Source organism: Tursiops truncatus, chromosome 3 (assembly GCF_011762595.2).
Source record: "Tursiops truncatus isolate mTurTru1 chromosome 3, mTurTru1.mat.Y, whole genome shotgun sequence".
Taxonomy (NCBI): Eukaryota; Metazoa; Chordata; class Mammalia; order Artiodactyla; family Delphinidae; genus Tursiops; species Tursiops truncatus.
In genome coordinates, this window is record NC_047036.1 from 59,003,368 (window position 1) to 59,020,367 (window position 17,000).

Sequence of the window (17,000 nt, forward strand, 5' to 3'; positions counted from 1 at the left end):
GAGGGTGTGGAGAAAAGGGAACCCTCTTGCACTGTTGGTGGGAATGTAAACTGATACAGCCACTCTGGAGAACGGTATGGGGGTTCCTTAGAAAACTAAAAATAGAACTACCATATGACCCAGCAATCCCACTACTGGGCATATACCCTGAGAAAACCAGAATTCAAAAGGACACATGCACCTCAATGTTCACTGCAGCACTATTTACAGTCGCCAGGTCATGGAAGCAACCTAAATGCCCATCGAAAGATGAATGGATAAAGATGTGGTGTGTATATATATATATATATATATATATATATATATATATATATATACACACACACACACACACACACACACACACACACACACACAATGGAATATTACTCAGCCATAAAATAGGATGAAATTGGGTCATTTGTAGAGATGTGGATGGACCTAGAGACTGTCATGCAGAGTGAAGCAAGTCAGAAAAACAAATATCATATATTAATGCATATATGTGGAATCTAGAAAAATGGTACAGATGAACTGGTTTGCAAGGCAGAAATAGACACACAGATGTAGAGAACAAACGTATGGACACCAAGGGGGGAAAGTGGGGGGGTGGGGGGTGGTGGTGACGGTGGGCTGAATTGGGAGATGGGTATTGACATGTATACACTAATATGTATAGAATAGATAACTAATAAGGACCTGCTGTTTAAAAAATAAAGAAAAAAAAAGAACTACACTGTATTTACAGGTTATATTCCAAAGCCAAGCCTAAGGCAAAAGCTGCAGTAAGTTAAAAATTGTTCTTGAAAAACTTAAAAGTGTGCCATGAGGGTGACAATACTATTTCTCTGTCAATAAACCCAACACAACAGCCAGATTTTCTCTCCAGCATCCCCTGAGATTAAGTAGTTGGCTTGTATGTGAGGTCATATTGTTTGTATGGTATTTCTCTTTGAACACCAGGAGAGAAATATGCTCAGTGCCTTTCAATATGGAGGAAACCAACGACCAAGTGAACTGCAAATCCACACTTCCCATCTCATCGTGGTTCTGGGGTGTAAATTCCCTGAGTGTAACAAGTGGAGCTGGCCATATTATTTAAATAAATGAGGGATGATTTTTTTATGGTTAAACGCATATAGCTAACTTTCATGTGTGTATGACTGGCTGGGTTTTAGAAACACCCAGCTGCATATGGCTTCACTCTCTAGCAACTGAAAACAAACTTTTGGACCAGGGTCCATAGTAAAAAAAAAAAAAAAAAAAAATCATTTAAAACTGTAACCTACTACACACACACACACACACACACACACACACACACACACACACACGTCTGTGTGTGTGTATATACAATACATGCATATACATACATACACACATATATGTAAAAAGGTTCACAAAATATTTACCTTTATTACATCCTATGTATTTGATCTATTCCATTCTGTTCTACTTTCTTAAAATTTTTTTAGGTTGCAACTCAGTAGTTTTCTTGATGCCCAACCGGGTTACAACATACAGTTTGAAGAACATTGAACTGGAGTATTTCAAGCTCTTAACTACTCAGAGAATTATGTAGGGCAGTACCTGGGGGTTAAGAAAAACAATCAAGCAAGCACATTTGTCCATAATATTTTAATACTTTTCCACTTTTAAATACTGGTTTTAATTTTGTGATTGTAACATGGAAGATCCAACTTTATTATTTTTTAAAAACATCACCAGGATCATAAAGCTATTTAGAATACACTCTACACACTCCCAAGGTACTTTAAAATGATTATGTTTTGAGTTTGTAGATGAACAATGACAATAATCCAAATACACTGTCTGTACAACTTGGATCAAATAGTGGTGAAAGTGTTTAACTGGACAAACAACTGATAAGCTTAAAGATAATCAGCACAATTTCACAAGAGAACCAGCTCAGCCCAACTAAAATTTTCTCAATAGCAATTGACACTGATGTTGTATAGGAGTACAAATTAGCTGATGAAACTGAACAAATGGGAACCCCATTCCTCCTTTTCCTTCTTTTGTATTCCTACATCCCTCCCAGTCATCCTCTTCCTTGGTCTGGCTACCCCTGTGGCGAACCCAAATCAAGAGCTGCTATGACACCCTCCACCTCAAAATCAGGAGCCCTGAATTACAAGTGAAATACTGTGCTCTCTTGAACTGTACAGTGGGCACTCAGGGACAAAACCCCTCATCACCAATATTTTTCATGTTTCTATCACAGTACAAAAGAGTAACTGAGTAGAAAAGAGAGTAAAATGATAATTTTTTTTTTTGCTTGGGGAAGAGAAGTAGGAAATAACTGTGGATGAGAAAACATCATGTATATTCAATATGTAGGAATTAGCCTTATGGAAATAATTCTAGAGGGTCTGAATGCTGTCTAAAGGGCTAGTACCTCTCCAAATTTTGATCTCTTTTACTCCTTTCATATTCCCCAACTCATTTCTAAATCTGGTTGGGCAGGATTAACCCTAGTGAAGTACCAGTGCAATTACCTGAAGGTAAAATGTATCCTTTACTTTTCTTCTCTTTTTTAACACAAATATTTTTCCTGTAATCATTTACAGAATTGCAAAAGTATATCATTAACATTTAGTGCAAATGCAACTAATGTAGGTTTAGACACTGCTCTGTAAACTTTCCATACCTTTGTAAAATAAAGCTATCCAATTTAGTCATGATAGTACCAGAAATGGCAAACAGAGAAACATTTATAGTGGGCATATAGAATTGTTTTTGAAGATTCCCATCAGTGGCTATGGTGAATAAACCTTCCCTCCCCAACCCTCCCATACTCCCAACCCCAATCCCGCAACTGATTGTAAAATAAAATACACATTTGAGGTATAAACTTTTCTTTTTTAAACATCACAATATAAAATGTTAACTGGTGATGTAGTAAACTGATAAGATAATTTGTCTTATTTGCCTTAACTAGCATTACCACCATATAGGCACTTTTTCCTTGTAGTCAAATTATGAATAGTATTTTTCTGTAATAAGGCATATTCCATGCACATCATTTAGAGAAAGGTAAATTAAAAAATAGTAAAGATTTATGGAGCATGAAATCTGCGTGCATGTAATGTAAGCATATGTTTTATACGTATTTTCCTCTCTGTACAGACTAATAAATACCACTTTATCTGATGCAAGTAATTCACTTCCAGGATTGTGTATATTAAGTGATCAGACTAATCCCATCATTAAATTATCACCTTGCATTTATCATTAAGACTCCATTACCATGTAGGAAATATATACAGGACATGTTCCACGTGACATGATTTCCTGCTTTACAAAATGGGTCTGGTTTCTGTGTTTCTATAGAGATGAACAAGTCAGCAAAGCATCTACAAAATGCCTCTGATTTACGTAAGCACATTTGTGTATAAACACAGTGAAGATTCTGAAGTGGGCAGTCATTTCTACTTCAATGAGTACCATTCCCTGCCTCTGCTCCATGTTTCAGGGTTTTTCAAAGGGGCCTAAAACTAAAAAAGGTATTTTACGTTTAACTTCTTACAGCAACTAAAGAAAGAATTTCAGTTTGAATCACATGGTCTTCTTTACTGCCCTGTTGAAGTTTCTGATCAAGAGGCCAACAGGAGCGGTGCCCACATTTTCTACGCATATCTTGCAACGTTATCTTTTAAACTGACCCAAATTAGAAGAACAAACACGTGTTACTGAATACTAGAAATATAGAATCAAATGCCAAACTCAAACAGTGAGATTTGCTGGAACATGTAATACCGTATATCCTCTCACCAATTTCAGGAAAACATGAGCTCATTTTATTCTGACCGTTTTACCAGAAAGTAGTTTATGCCTATAAGGTTGTACAGATGTTTCTGTTTGGAGGCAGGCAGAACCAATTTAGAAATTACCAAATTGTGTTTGTAACAAACTGAAAAAAATCTGTAGCACACAGTACACAACTAAAAATACAATAGAAATATAAAGATATCTGGAGAAAAAAATAAAGCTTTTCACTCTTTCTCCATCAGAACCAAAGTTCTTCATGGGAGTAAGACTATAGAAAAGGCGAAATCACAGGTTATTGACAGCCCTCAGTTATTAAGAGACACTTTACATGACAACATGAATTATTATAGAAATCAGCAGCAATGAATTCTATGATTATACAAAGCAAAAATGTCAAAAAATTCTGGACACAGATTTGACTGTAGGCCTATAAAAAGAACCCCATCCAGAAATTTGGTGCACAGAAAGCACATGCCCCATGTGCGTCCAACTTTTGTGCTTTTCTCTTGTGCACAAAGCCTGGTACAACTGAGGATCTTAGGCCAAACCACAGTAAATTAAAAATTCTGAAAAAGTTTCCAAAAATTAAAGCATCGATTCCTAGTTGTGATTCAAAGTTGATTTTTTTTTTCTCTTCTAGGAGCAAGCAAATAAAAATATAGCCATATACATGTAATTTTACATGTATTTATAGTTATATGCTGAGCGAGGAGATCTAGCAGAAGACAGCTAGTGTTAAGATGTTCAGCTTTGCTATTGCAGTATTTCTTCATTTTTGTACACAAGGCCAAGGTGTTGGGCCATAGACAAGGCTATAGATCCTATGTTCCAGCTTAGAGCATTCAATTTTGTTTTTTAATTTTTTTCCTCCAACATGGAATGTCACACAGCCTTGTTTCAGTCACTGTAGGAAAGAAAATGACAAGTAAAACATTCAGCACTGTATTATTTACTAACAGCTGCAGGACTAACAGAACAGACTCCTCCTACCTTCTGAACTCATGTAATGCACAGAATCTTTATCAAAGTTTATATTTTAAGGATTTTTCACCTTTAAGAATATAAAATTATTAACTTTATATATTTGAAATTTATCATCAGAAAGGAACAGAAGGTATAAGAAATGTTCTGAAAGTTAGAAAAAATTAAAAAGGGCAATGTGCTACAAGAAGCAAAGAGGGAATCAAGTAGAGGTTTCTGGATCCGTACCCCATAAACTGGAATTTCCTTCTTCTTAGTGTTCAATAAAAACTATGCTATACAATATCATTTATCAAGAATTAAAAAAATTTATTTAGGCTATGGGAAAGAGGTCTGCCTTATCTTAAGAAATACTGTGTCAAATGAGTTTAAGAGTTTTGACTAAGTTTTAAATATCTTTGGGCCTCATTAACTCTTTATGGAATTTCTCTAAAGATGATACACACTATTGAAAGTTACTATTTCTCCATCACCAAAATTAAGAATGTTAGCTTTCCTAAGGTTTCAATGCTAGGATCCACTTCATACATACATCTTCCAAAATTATTATGAAACAATTATTACTTTAGGTAAATGAAGATTTATTTTAGGTAAATGAAAATTTGGTTCTCTGCCAGAAAGAAGCTCAATCTGGACTCAAAGGCCAGAGCTAAGTTTTGGCCAGTGAGTCTTTCCAGTTCTATCTTTACACACACACACACATGTCCACAAACAATGGTACCATCTCCTTCCCCTAATATGAATTCTTTTCCAAGGATTTCGAGCCCTTCCCTCTAGGTCCACAAAAGAAGAATGTGTACACTCGTGGGCGCACACACAGTCAGTCAATAAAACAATGCCCCAAATCCAACAGTTTAGAGGCAAATGCTGTGGACATGTTAGCATGTATTTTGCAAATATTTTCAAAATTATTCTCTCAAACATAGTTGAGAGCATGTTTTATTATATAACTGCATTCTGATTTCTTTTGCTTAATACCCAGTTATATTTTCTACCCTTCTCTGCAAGGCTGAAGGTAAAGGTGAACAGGGAAAACAGATACAGCTGCAAGCTTGGTCTTGATTCGAGCAAACAGCAACTCTAGAAATCTTAAGGCTGTGGGGAGAGACACACAGCTAAGTAAGGTGACAAGCCTGCTGCCATCATGTGGCATCACGTTTTCAGTGTATTTGATTAAATACAATGCAGTGACAGAATCAATAAGAAGTTATGTGTCCAGATCGAGCCACAACAATTCTGAAGTACAAGATATCCTAAAAACAGTGCATTTTGGCAGTGCATTTATGCTTTAAGAGAATCCCTCAAAGGTCAGGCTTTGTCCCAAACACTAACCATTCAGAGAAGTAAGACTAGAACCTGTTTAACATTTTCATATAACCTGTTTTCCTGGGAAAAGCTACATATCTGGGACATCAATGCACTAACCCTTGTGTTAGTGTCTGAAAATAAATTTAGGCTTTGAGTTCTTGTTTTTTGTTTTTTTAAGAAATAGCACACTATAAACATTATCAGAAACTAGACTTAATTAAAAGTATCGTCACTACAGTTGACCCTTGAACAACATGGCTTTGAACTGCGCACATCCAACTACATGCAAATTCTTTTCAGTACTACACGATCTGGGGTTGGTTGAATCCTCGATGCAGAGGCACCTAGGACATGGAGGACGGACTGTAAGTCATACTCGATTTTCATCTGTGCAGGGGGCCAGCGCTCCTGACCCCCACGACGCTCATGCGTCAACTGTATATGGTTATTAACTATATTATTTTTATCTAAAGAAATTGACTCAAGAATATAAATTTCTCAGCAAATGATTTAACAGTCAATGTAGGTGAGCATGAGAGGACGGTCATAAGTACTTACTGCTTGTGAATTATACTTTGGTAATATCTATTACAAATTTAAATGTTAATACTCAGAGAGTTTCACAGAAATTGAATTATACAAATGGTTCTCAAATGGATGAAAAGATGCTCAAATTCATTTGTAACGAGGACTATGACAGTTATTTTTTGGCCATGCCACGTGGCTTGTGGAATCTCAGTTCCCCGACCAGGGATTCTGGAATCCTAACCACTAGGCCACGAGGGAACTCCCAAGAGGACCACAATTTAAACTACACTGGGAGAGTATTTTTCACCTATCAAGTTGGAAAAAAATCAGAAAGTTTTATTTCATACATTGTGTGAGAGGGTCAGAGAAACAGGCACTCCAACATGTTATTGCTGGTGAGATGGTAAATTAATACGACCTCTACAGAGGCCAATATCTAAATTACAGATGCACAAGCCCCCCAGAAGTACCAGCAGTGTCACATCTAGTAATTTACCCACATACAAAATGACATGGATATGACTGCAATACTGTGTGCTCTAGCAAAAATTAGAAACAACTTTAACATCTACAAATGGAGAATTGGTTAGATAAATTGTGTACATCCACACAAATGGGATTCTACATAGCCATAAACAAAGAATAAAGCAGCTCTGCACCAATATGGAAAGATCTTCAAGATAAAGCATATGCAGAAGCAAGATGCAGAACCCTGAGTAGAGTATGCAATTTCTTTCAATAACAATAAGTGTATGTGTGTGAGGAATACACTTGTATTTGCTTATTCAGGTGAAAATGAAACATCTCTGGAAAGACACAAGAACATACTCACAGCAGCTATACACTTGTGTGTGTGTGTGTGGGGGCAAGTGTGGTGCTGCAGAACTGGGTGAGCAGGGGACGGGGGATGAATTTTACTGTGTATCTTTTCATACTTTTGACTTCTGAACCATGTTAACATGTCACTCATTTAAGAAAAATTAAAGAGTTCAGCTCCTTGCACAAAGACAGTCAGTGCAGCATTATTTGACAGTAGAAATATGGAACCAACCAGACATTAACATGGGACAGTGGTTAATAAATTCTGCAACATTTATACAACAGATGTTAAAAGAATGAGATGGTTTTGTATGTCTCATATCTTTATATGGACTAACAGTCAAGATATATTAAGTAGAAAAAGCAAGCTGCAAGATAATGCTTTGAAAAAAAATTTTTAGATATATGTCAATACATATGTACAAGTCTGGAAGAATATACAACAAACGTAACACTAATTTATGGGAAGGGAGAAACATAGAGGATTTGTACTTCTGAAATTTTATAGTTCTATAATATTAAAATTTCCTTCAATTAAGCAGACATTATCTAACATAAACAGAAAAAATAATGAAAAATTAAGTTTTAAAGGCTATAAAAACTACAACTCTTCACATCTGGAAACATCATGTAAAAGAAACTACTTTCAAAAACTAACTTGTAATGTCTGCAGAGCCATATTAGTCTATAAAGTTTAAAAAAAAGAATAACATATATTTTCCAGTACCTGTTAATACTAGAACAAAATAGGTTTTCCTGCAGTTTTTTCTTGTACGTAAGAAGTAAAACGTTTTAGAAACTTTGGATACTCTCGCTTTGCCACTGCCCTTAACACTGAGGCTGGTGCCCATCCTCCAGGGTTTACTGTGAGACAAAGGAAAATGAAAACTGTTAAGATAATTCTCCAAAAACACGTAAAGCACTCATTTTGTTCCTTTGTTTTTAAAAAATTCCTCACATTGAAAAAGCATCTCTTACAAGTCTTGACCACTCAGTACTTAGTACTGTACTAACCACCAGATGAGAACAGATAACAAATAAGAAAGCATTTATTACTGTTCTAAAATGTTCTTGGTTCCCTAAATTATAAGTAAATATTAGTATAGCAACACTTTAGGTTACTTAAGGCAGATTTATTCAATGAACTCTACTATAATCAAATAGTAACTTGCTCAGGCATAGTTGTCTCTTTAAACATACTAGCTGTGATGGCCCTGTATAAAGAAGGTTTGAAGGTTTGATTAGAGGGACTCCAGTAACTACTGCAGGTAGGAAATAGGTGTAGCAAGGAACCATAACAAGTGATAAACAGGGCTGTCCAGCAGTAGGCCGATGTGAAATAAGTCACTAGCAACTAAGAAAGAAGCAGGGAGCAAAGATTCAGAAAACTAAAAAGCCTGACAACAAGAAAAAGAACTGTTCACCTGAAACATAATATTTTATATCAACTATTATTTCAATTAAAAACAAAAACACACACAAAAAAAACCAAAATTATAAAGTAAAAAAGAAGAAAACTATTTCCAGTAATCCAACCACCAAGCAACAATTCAATATTAACATTTTGTTGTATTTCTTTCCAACTTTTCACATATATATTCTTTTCTTCTTTTAAAAATTATTGAAATGGTATTTTATATGCTTTTTCTCACCCAACTTAACATTATTTTGTAAACATTTTTCTAAATCACTAAATGGTCTTTGAAAATTTGGGAAAAAAAAGAAGTATTAATTTTCTTTCTCACTGTTGCTTATTTTCCTAATTACACCTATTCTATTAGGCAAATATCTAGTAAAACAGTTCTTAAAACCAATAATATGTAATAGTGATCTAAAGATGAAGTTTAAAAATTTACCTATCCAGCCCCAGCTTCAGAAATTCTGATACAGCAGTTATTCAGACATGTATATTTTGAAAGATTCCTGATAATTTTGATATACATCTCTCCAAATTAAAAATTACTAAATCTAAAGGATAAAAACTAAAAAGACATTTATAAATGGTATTTTTCCAAACTGTCAGTTATCATGTAGATCACAATAAAAACATCCACATTCCCAAGTAGCAAAAACAAAACCAAAATACATACCATTAGCTACATATGTAATCTTGCATAGAATGTTGTCCCTGCTAATCTCCTGGTTTCCCTCTGGCGGGCTTACCAAGGTTTGACAAATCATAGCAATATTTATTTTGGCACGGACACATCGATTGTTTAGCTGCCAAAACAAAAAGTAAAAACAAAACACCAGTGTAGAAGATACCCAGTATTTTGTAACCTCTTCTGGTCTAATTCTACATTAGATTAACCAAAACCGTAACTCATCTACATCTCCCACAAAATCTCATAAGCACTAATTAAGAATACATGCCAAGCTGATACGACACCAGGAATGGTTTTCCCCCCTCTTAAGTAGTAAAAGGAGCTAAACCGAGGTAGAAACCACAGAGATTTTGCCAGTAGTTGATCATGGCTTGAGAGACAAGTGTGAGAAGTAGCCTACCTATACTACCCATTCAGCTGTCTCATCTAACCTCAAGAGGAAAGGAAAACAACCCTGCTGGGATGCTCATGGCCATGACTGTTGCCCTCAGATAACAGTGGCTATACTCTTCCAAGAAGCCAACTTTAATAAACAAAAATTTAAGAAGCATTTTCAAATCAATTATCTCTGTATGTGTGGTATGCGTTTATCATTTTTGCCCTGTGTTGTATATTTAGCTTTGTATTGTACAATTATACACATTTATACAATGTACTTACAGGAGCACTGTTGTGATCCACAGAAAAATTACAAACTATCCAAGTTTCCGGGTCATTTTCAGTCAAGGCTGGTATCTTTCGAATGGCAGAAAGATATAATACATCCCGCTGAGAAGCAGGCCACACTCTCTGTGGAAGAAGTACAAATCTTTTGAAAATTTGAACTTTTTTTTTTTTGGCCGCACCACGTGGCATGCAGGATCTTAGTTCCCTGACCAGGAATTGAACCCGCACCCCCTGCAGCAGAAGCTCGGAGTCTTAAACCACTGGACCGCCAGGGAAGTCCCCAAAATTTGAACACCTTTTTATTCATATATAATATGGAACTAACAAAGAAACAAGTGTAAAACTAATAAATGCCTTTAAGGTAACATCTGTCAAATTTTAAATGGAAAGCACCCACCAAAGGATTGATTATGAACACTGAGTTAAAGGCTTTGAAGAACATACCAAAGGAATAATGTTCTGCTATTTCTTTTTTTTTTTCTTTTTTAAATGTTTATTTATTTATTTGGCTGCTCCGGGTCTTAGTTGTGGCACGCAGGCATGTGGGATTAGTTCCCCAACCAGGGATCCAACCCCAGCCTCCCTGCATTGGGAGTGAGGAGTCTTAACAACTGGACCACCAAGGAATACCCTATTTTTCCTTCTTTTTAAATTTGGTAATATATATGTAACATAAAATGATAAAATTTTTTTTTTTTTTTTTTTTTTTTGCGGTATGCGGGCCTCTCACTGTTGTGGCCTCTCCCGTTGCGGAGCACAGGCTCCGGACGCGCAGGCTCAGAGGCCATGGCTCACGGGCCCAGCCGCTCCGCGGCAAGTGGGATCTTCCTGGACCGGGGCGCGAACCCGTGTCCCCTGCATTGGCAGGCGGACTCTCAACCACTGCACCACCAAGGAAGCCCGATATAAATAATTTTTAAGTGTACAATTCAGTGGCCTTAACTATATTCACAATGTTATGTAAATAACACCACTATCTAGTTCTAAATGTGTCATCACTCCCAACAGAAACTCTGTACCCATTAAGCAATCACTCCGCATGAGCCCCTCCCACAGCCATTAGTCCACTTTTTTTTTTTATAGTTTTCATTTTTGGCTATGTTGGGTCTTCGTTGCTGTGCGTGGGCTTTCTCTAGTTGCGGTGACCGGGGGCTACTCTTTGTAGCAGTGATCAGGCTTCTCATTGTTGTGGCTTCTCTTGTTGCAGAGCACGGGCTCTAGGCACACAGGCTTCAGTAGTTGTGGCATGCAGGTTCTAGAGCGCAGGCTCAGTAGTTGTGGCCCATGAGCTTAGTTGCTCCGCAGCATGTGGGATCTTCCCAGACCAGGGCTCAAACCCGTGTCCCCTATATTGGCAGGCGGATTCTTAACCATTGTGCCACCAGGAAAGCCCCATTAGTCCACTTTTTTTTTTTTTTTTTTAAAAAGAAGATGTCTGGGGTAGGAGTTTAGTAATTTATTTATTTTTGTTGTGTTGGGTCTTTGTTTCTGTGCGAGGGCTTTCTCTAGTTGTGGCAAGCGGGGGCCACTCTTCATCATGGTGCGCGGGCCTCTCACTATCGCGGCCTCTCTTGTTGCGGAGCACAGGCTCCAGACGCGCAGGCTCAGTAGTTGTGGCTCACGGGCCTAGTTGCTCCGCGGCATGTGGGATCCTCCCAGACCAGGGCTCGAACCCGTGTCCCCTGCATTAGCAGGCAGATTCTCAACCACTGTGCCACCAGGGAAGCCCCACTTTTAAGTATAGTATTAAACCTCTGTTTCAACTGTTCAGAGCAAAGATTTTAAAAGCAAGTATATTAGGGAAAGAGCATGCTCCTTTGATATCATAATCATATTTAAAGAATTGCAAACCAGTAATTTAATCTTCCAACTTCATACTGTTGGAATGACATGGAAACTAGGTCTCTGAAAACTGGGACTATGTACTTTTAAATGAGAGAAAATATGCACAGGGTCTTTCCCGATTGCTGAATTTAATAAATCGCCAACAACTCAGTGTCAATACAACACAAAGCATTTGCAAAGTGAAATGGTTCATCTTTTAAAGATACAAAGTTTCATTAAGTTGATGAAAGTAGTGCTGGGCAAATGTATGTGAAGCCAGTAGTAAATGAAAATGTGGCCATATTAGAACTAATGGATACAAATCCACAAGGATGATGATAAGACAGAAATTTAAAGAGTGAGAATGACAAATATCAAGAGATGAGAAGCCCTTTTTAAGACCATATTATAAAAGAAGCCAAATTTAAAGAGAAAGGTGTTGAATAGTTATTGGATTTTGTTGAAAAAATTATGCCAGGACAAGTCATTTATTCAAATAATTACAACTGTAACTTAAATTTTGTTACATATAAAGTACATTATTTTAATAATTTTTAGTTTTATTTTTCCAGAAATAATCCTAATATAATCTATATATTCCTCCCCTCCATCTACTATTTACCAAGTGAAGTACTTTCAGCAGACCATTTTCCAGGATCAATTATCTTCACAGAATAAGAGTCTTCTGATTCTAAATGACTGGTCATTTATTTTCATTGCAAATTACAGGACAACTAATATTTTAAAGTCTACTAAATTTTAGACTTCACTTTTGACCCCCCTAAATCAGTAGGTTGAAACAGAATCTTCATTGTTATACATTTCTTGAGTAGCTGTCATGTAAAAGGAAGCCTAGGTCACAGTCATTAAATATAAGATGGCTCAGATGACAAGACTGAGCTCAAGATATACACAGCAAACCTAAAATATTTTCAAATATTCAGCTCAGTTAAAAATTATTTTAAAAAAGAAAAATGAAGTACTTACTGAATTATCATGTTTCTTATATAACATACAATATTGTTTTTGGTAGATCTCTACAAATTTTTAATTTATTTTATTATTGTTTATTCAATATAATATTTGGCAATTTTCAGAAAGGAAACAGAGCAGAATAAGATAAATATTCTATAATTTAAATATCTACATTAACAGAGGAAGAAATGAAGTGAAAGGCAACATTTAAATGACAATGTTTCTTTGTGCTCTGGTGTATGACCATCCTCTCAATAGCTGATGCTCAGCAATTTTCCCTTGATGTCAGATAATCTACTTAGATCACCTTTACTTCTGAGTCTTAACATAGACTAATAACATACTTTGCATTTCCTTATTATTCTCACAGGAAACTGATTCACTTTCATATTTGGTAATTCATCTATCTCCTCTAGAGACTAGATGCTAGAAAAACATTTAAGTGGATTTTCGTACTTTCTTGTTCAGACTTAAAAGTTTGCGGAACTAACTGTACATCTTTGTCAAACACAGTTTCTGGATATTTCTCAGGTTCTTATTTTCACCCATTTCTGCTTTAAATGAACTGAAATTACCTTTCAAATACATGAAATTCATGAATTATTAATAAAGTCTTTAAATCTTTTGTGGCACTTAATTTCCTCGCAAATTTTACTTTAGAGAATTTATATGTCTCTGTTTGAACTACGCTGGAATCCTTTTGGGATGAAAAGATATTTACCTTGTGCGTTTGATAAATGATGATTGCATTATCAGCTAATGTTTCCACCACATGAAAGTTTTCTATAGTTGCTGCAATGAAGAAAAAATGTTAGTAGTCAAAAAAGATATATTACCTTTTCCCAGAATGTGATTATTGAGAAAGTCAATTACGAATGGACATTATAGTAAAATGAACAGGATCCTGCCCTACATAGGCTAAGTCCAAATGGAAAGCGGTTTAGTATTAGGGCTACAGGTGGTGGCTGTGAGACCTAATCACCAGGAAATCTCATTAGCTTCCATCGCAAGAAAGCAATTCTAATCACCATTTCATTACTAGGGCACAAATTATTCCCTAACACTATGACCCCTCCCCTCCCTATAATCCTTAATTTATTGAAGCTGAATAAGCTGTTCTATTTAGGTTTAGGTGACTATGTTTGTGAGTGTGTCAAACTGCCATTGATAAACATGTTGTTCAGAAGTACCCATATTTATGAAATTTGATGCCTGAGGGGATCAAATAACTCTAAACAAACCACAGCAGGATTCATCTACAATTTATGATGGAAACAAAACAGTCTAGGAAAAGAGAAGATGATACAACAGAAACCTTTTATTTCAGTCCTGGCTTTTCCAATAATTAGTTTTGTGATCTATGACAAGTCACTTGAGCTATCTGAATTTTACTTTATCACCTACCTATCACACAGGATTATTAAGGTAATAGATCAAATGCTATACCTTACTGAGAAGCATTCTGTACAGTGAAAAGCTCTATTTAAATGTAAGGTATTATCAGTTCCCTATACGATTCTCCAGATATTTTCTATATTGACTTTGTAAACCATAGATCAGATGTAGAAAGCCAGGTTAGATTTGGTATTAAATTCAAACTAATAATTTTATCAAAATATACTAATAATGGCAGCTTACTTTCCCAATCATTGCGAACATCAACATTCCAGAAGTAATTGCAGACCTCATGTCCTGTAACACCTTTAACTGCGTGGGTAGCTTTCAAAGGATCCAAAACAATCCCGTTTTCTTCTACTTCTCTTCTGTATACCTAGAGGATATATTTTAAAACATGTTAATACATATTGATAACTACCTTAAATGTAAATGGATTAAATGCTTCAACCAAAAGACACAGACTGGCTGAATGGATACGAAACACAAGACCTGTATGTATGCTGTCTACAAGAGACCTACTTCAGACCTAGGGACACATACAGACTGAAAGAGAGGGGATGGGAAAAGATATTCCATGTAAATGGAAATCAAAAGAAAGCTGGAGTAGCAATTCTCATATCAGACAAAATAGACTTTAAAATAAAGACTATTATAAGAGACAAAGAAGGACACTACATAATGATCAAGGGATCAATCCAAGAAGAAGATTTTCAACAGTTGTAAATATTTATGCACCCAACATAGGAGCACCTCAACACATAAGGCAAATGCTAACAGCCATAAAAGGGGAAATCGACAGTAACACAATCATAGTAGGGGACTTTAACAGCCCACTTTCACCAGTGGAAAGATCATCCAAAATGAAAATAAATAAGGACACACAAGCTTTAAATGATACATTAAACAAGATGGACTTAATTGATATTTATAGGACATTCCAACCAAAAACAACAGAATACACTTTCTTCTCAAGTGCTCATGGAACATTCTCTAGGACAGATCATATCTTGGGTCACAAATCAAGCCCCAGTAAATTCAAGAAAATTGAAATCGTATCAAGTATCTTTTCCGATCACAACGCTATGAGACTAGATACCAATTACAGGAAAAAATCTGTAAAAAATACAAACACATGGAGGCTACACAATACACTACTTAATAACCAAGAGATCACTGAAGAAATCAAAGAGGAAACCAAAAATACCTAGAAACAAATGACAATGAAAACATTACAACCCAAAACCTATGGGATGCAGCAAAAGCAGTTCTAAGAGGGAAGTTTATAGCAATACAATCCTACCTGAAGAAACAAGAAACATCTCAAATAAACAACCTAACCTTACACCTAAAGCAATTAGAGAAAGAAGAACCAAAAAAAAACCCCCAAAGTTAGCAGAAGGAAAGAAATCATAAAGATCAGATCAGAAATAAAAGAAAAAGAAATGAAGGAAACAATAGCAAAGATCAATAAAACTAAAAGCTGGCTCTTTGAGAAGATAAACAAAATTGATAAACAAAATTGATAATCCATTAGCCAGACTCATTAAGAAAAAAAGGGAGAAGACTCAAATCAATAGAATTAGAAATGAAAAAGGAGAAGTAACAACTGACACTGCAGAAATACAAAGGATCGTGAGAGATTACTACAAGCAACTATATGCCAATAAAATGGACAATCTGGAAGAAATGGACAAATTCTTTGAAAAGTACAACCTTCAGAGACTGAACCAGGAAGAAATAGAAAATATAAACAGACCAATCACAAGCACTGAAATTGAAACTGTGATTAAAAATCTTCCAACAAACAAAAGTCCAGGACCAGAAGGCTCACAGGCGAATTCTATCAAACATTTGGAGGAGAGCTAACACCTATCCTTCTCAAACTCTTCCAAAATACAGCACAGGGAGGGACACTCCCAAACTCATTCTACGAGGCCACCATCACCCTGATACCAAAACCAGACAAAGATGTCACAAAGAAAGAGAATTACAGGCCAATATGACTTATGAATACAGATGCAAAAATCCTCAACAAAATACAAGCAAACAGAATCCAACAGCACATTAAAAGGATCATACACCATGATGATCAAGTGGGGTTTATCCCAGGAATGCAAGGATTCTGCAATAAACACAAATCAATCAATGTGATACACCATATTAACAAATTGAAGGAGAAAAACCATATGATCATCTCAATAGATGCAGAAAAGGCTTCTGACAAAATTCAACACCCATTTATAATAAAAACCCTGCAGAAAGTAGGCATAGAGGGAACTTACCTCAACATAATAAAGGCCATATATGACAAACCCACAGCCAACATCGTCCTCAATGGTGAAAAACTGAAACCATTTCCACTAAGATCAGGAACAAGACAAGGTTGCCCACTCTCACCACTATTATTCAACATAGTTTTGGAAGTTTTAGCCACAGCAATCAGAGAAGAAAAAGAAATAAAAGGAATCCAAATCGGAAAAGAAGAAGTAAAGCTGTCACTGTTTGCAGATGACATGATACTATCCATAGAGGAATCCTGAAGATGCCACCAGAATACTACTGGAGCTAATCAATGAATTTGGTAGAGTAGCAGGATACAAAATTAATGCACAGAAATCTCTTGCA

General features: G+C 36.0%; 1 protein-coding gene across 4 annotated transcripts in view; it reads right to left on the minus strand.

Annotated features, from left to right (window-relative positions):
* Positions 1–1,602: 1,602 nt before the first annotated feature.
* Positions 1,603–17,000, minus strand: part of CERT1 (ceramide transporter 1) — a 129,086-nt gene continuing 113,688 nt past the window's right edge. For all 4 annotated transcript variants that reach the window (XM_033852949.2, XM_033852947.2, XM_033852948.2 and 1 more), the window contains 6 exons: positions 14,616–14,748; positions 13,699–13,769; positions 10,173–10,301; positions 9,498–9,627; positions 8,135–8,271; positions 1,603–4,675 (listed from right to left, as the gene is read on the minus strand). In XM_033852949.2, the coding sequence (XP_033708840.1) occupies positions 8,144–8,271; positions 9,498–9,627; positions 10,173–10,301; positions 13,699–13,769; positions 14,616–14,748 (591 nt within the window). In that variant the 3' untranslated portion in view covers positions 1,603–4,675; positions 8,135–8,143. The remainder of the gene's footprint in view (positions 4,676–8,134; positions 8,272–9,497; positions 9,628–10,172; positions 10,302–13,698; positions 13,770–14,615; positions 14,749–17,000) is intronic.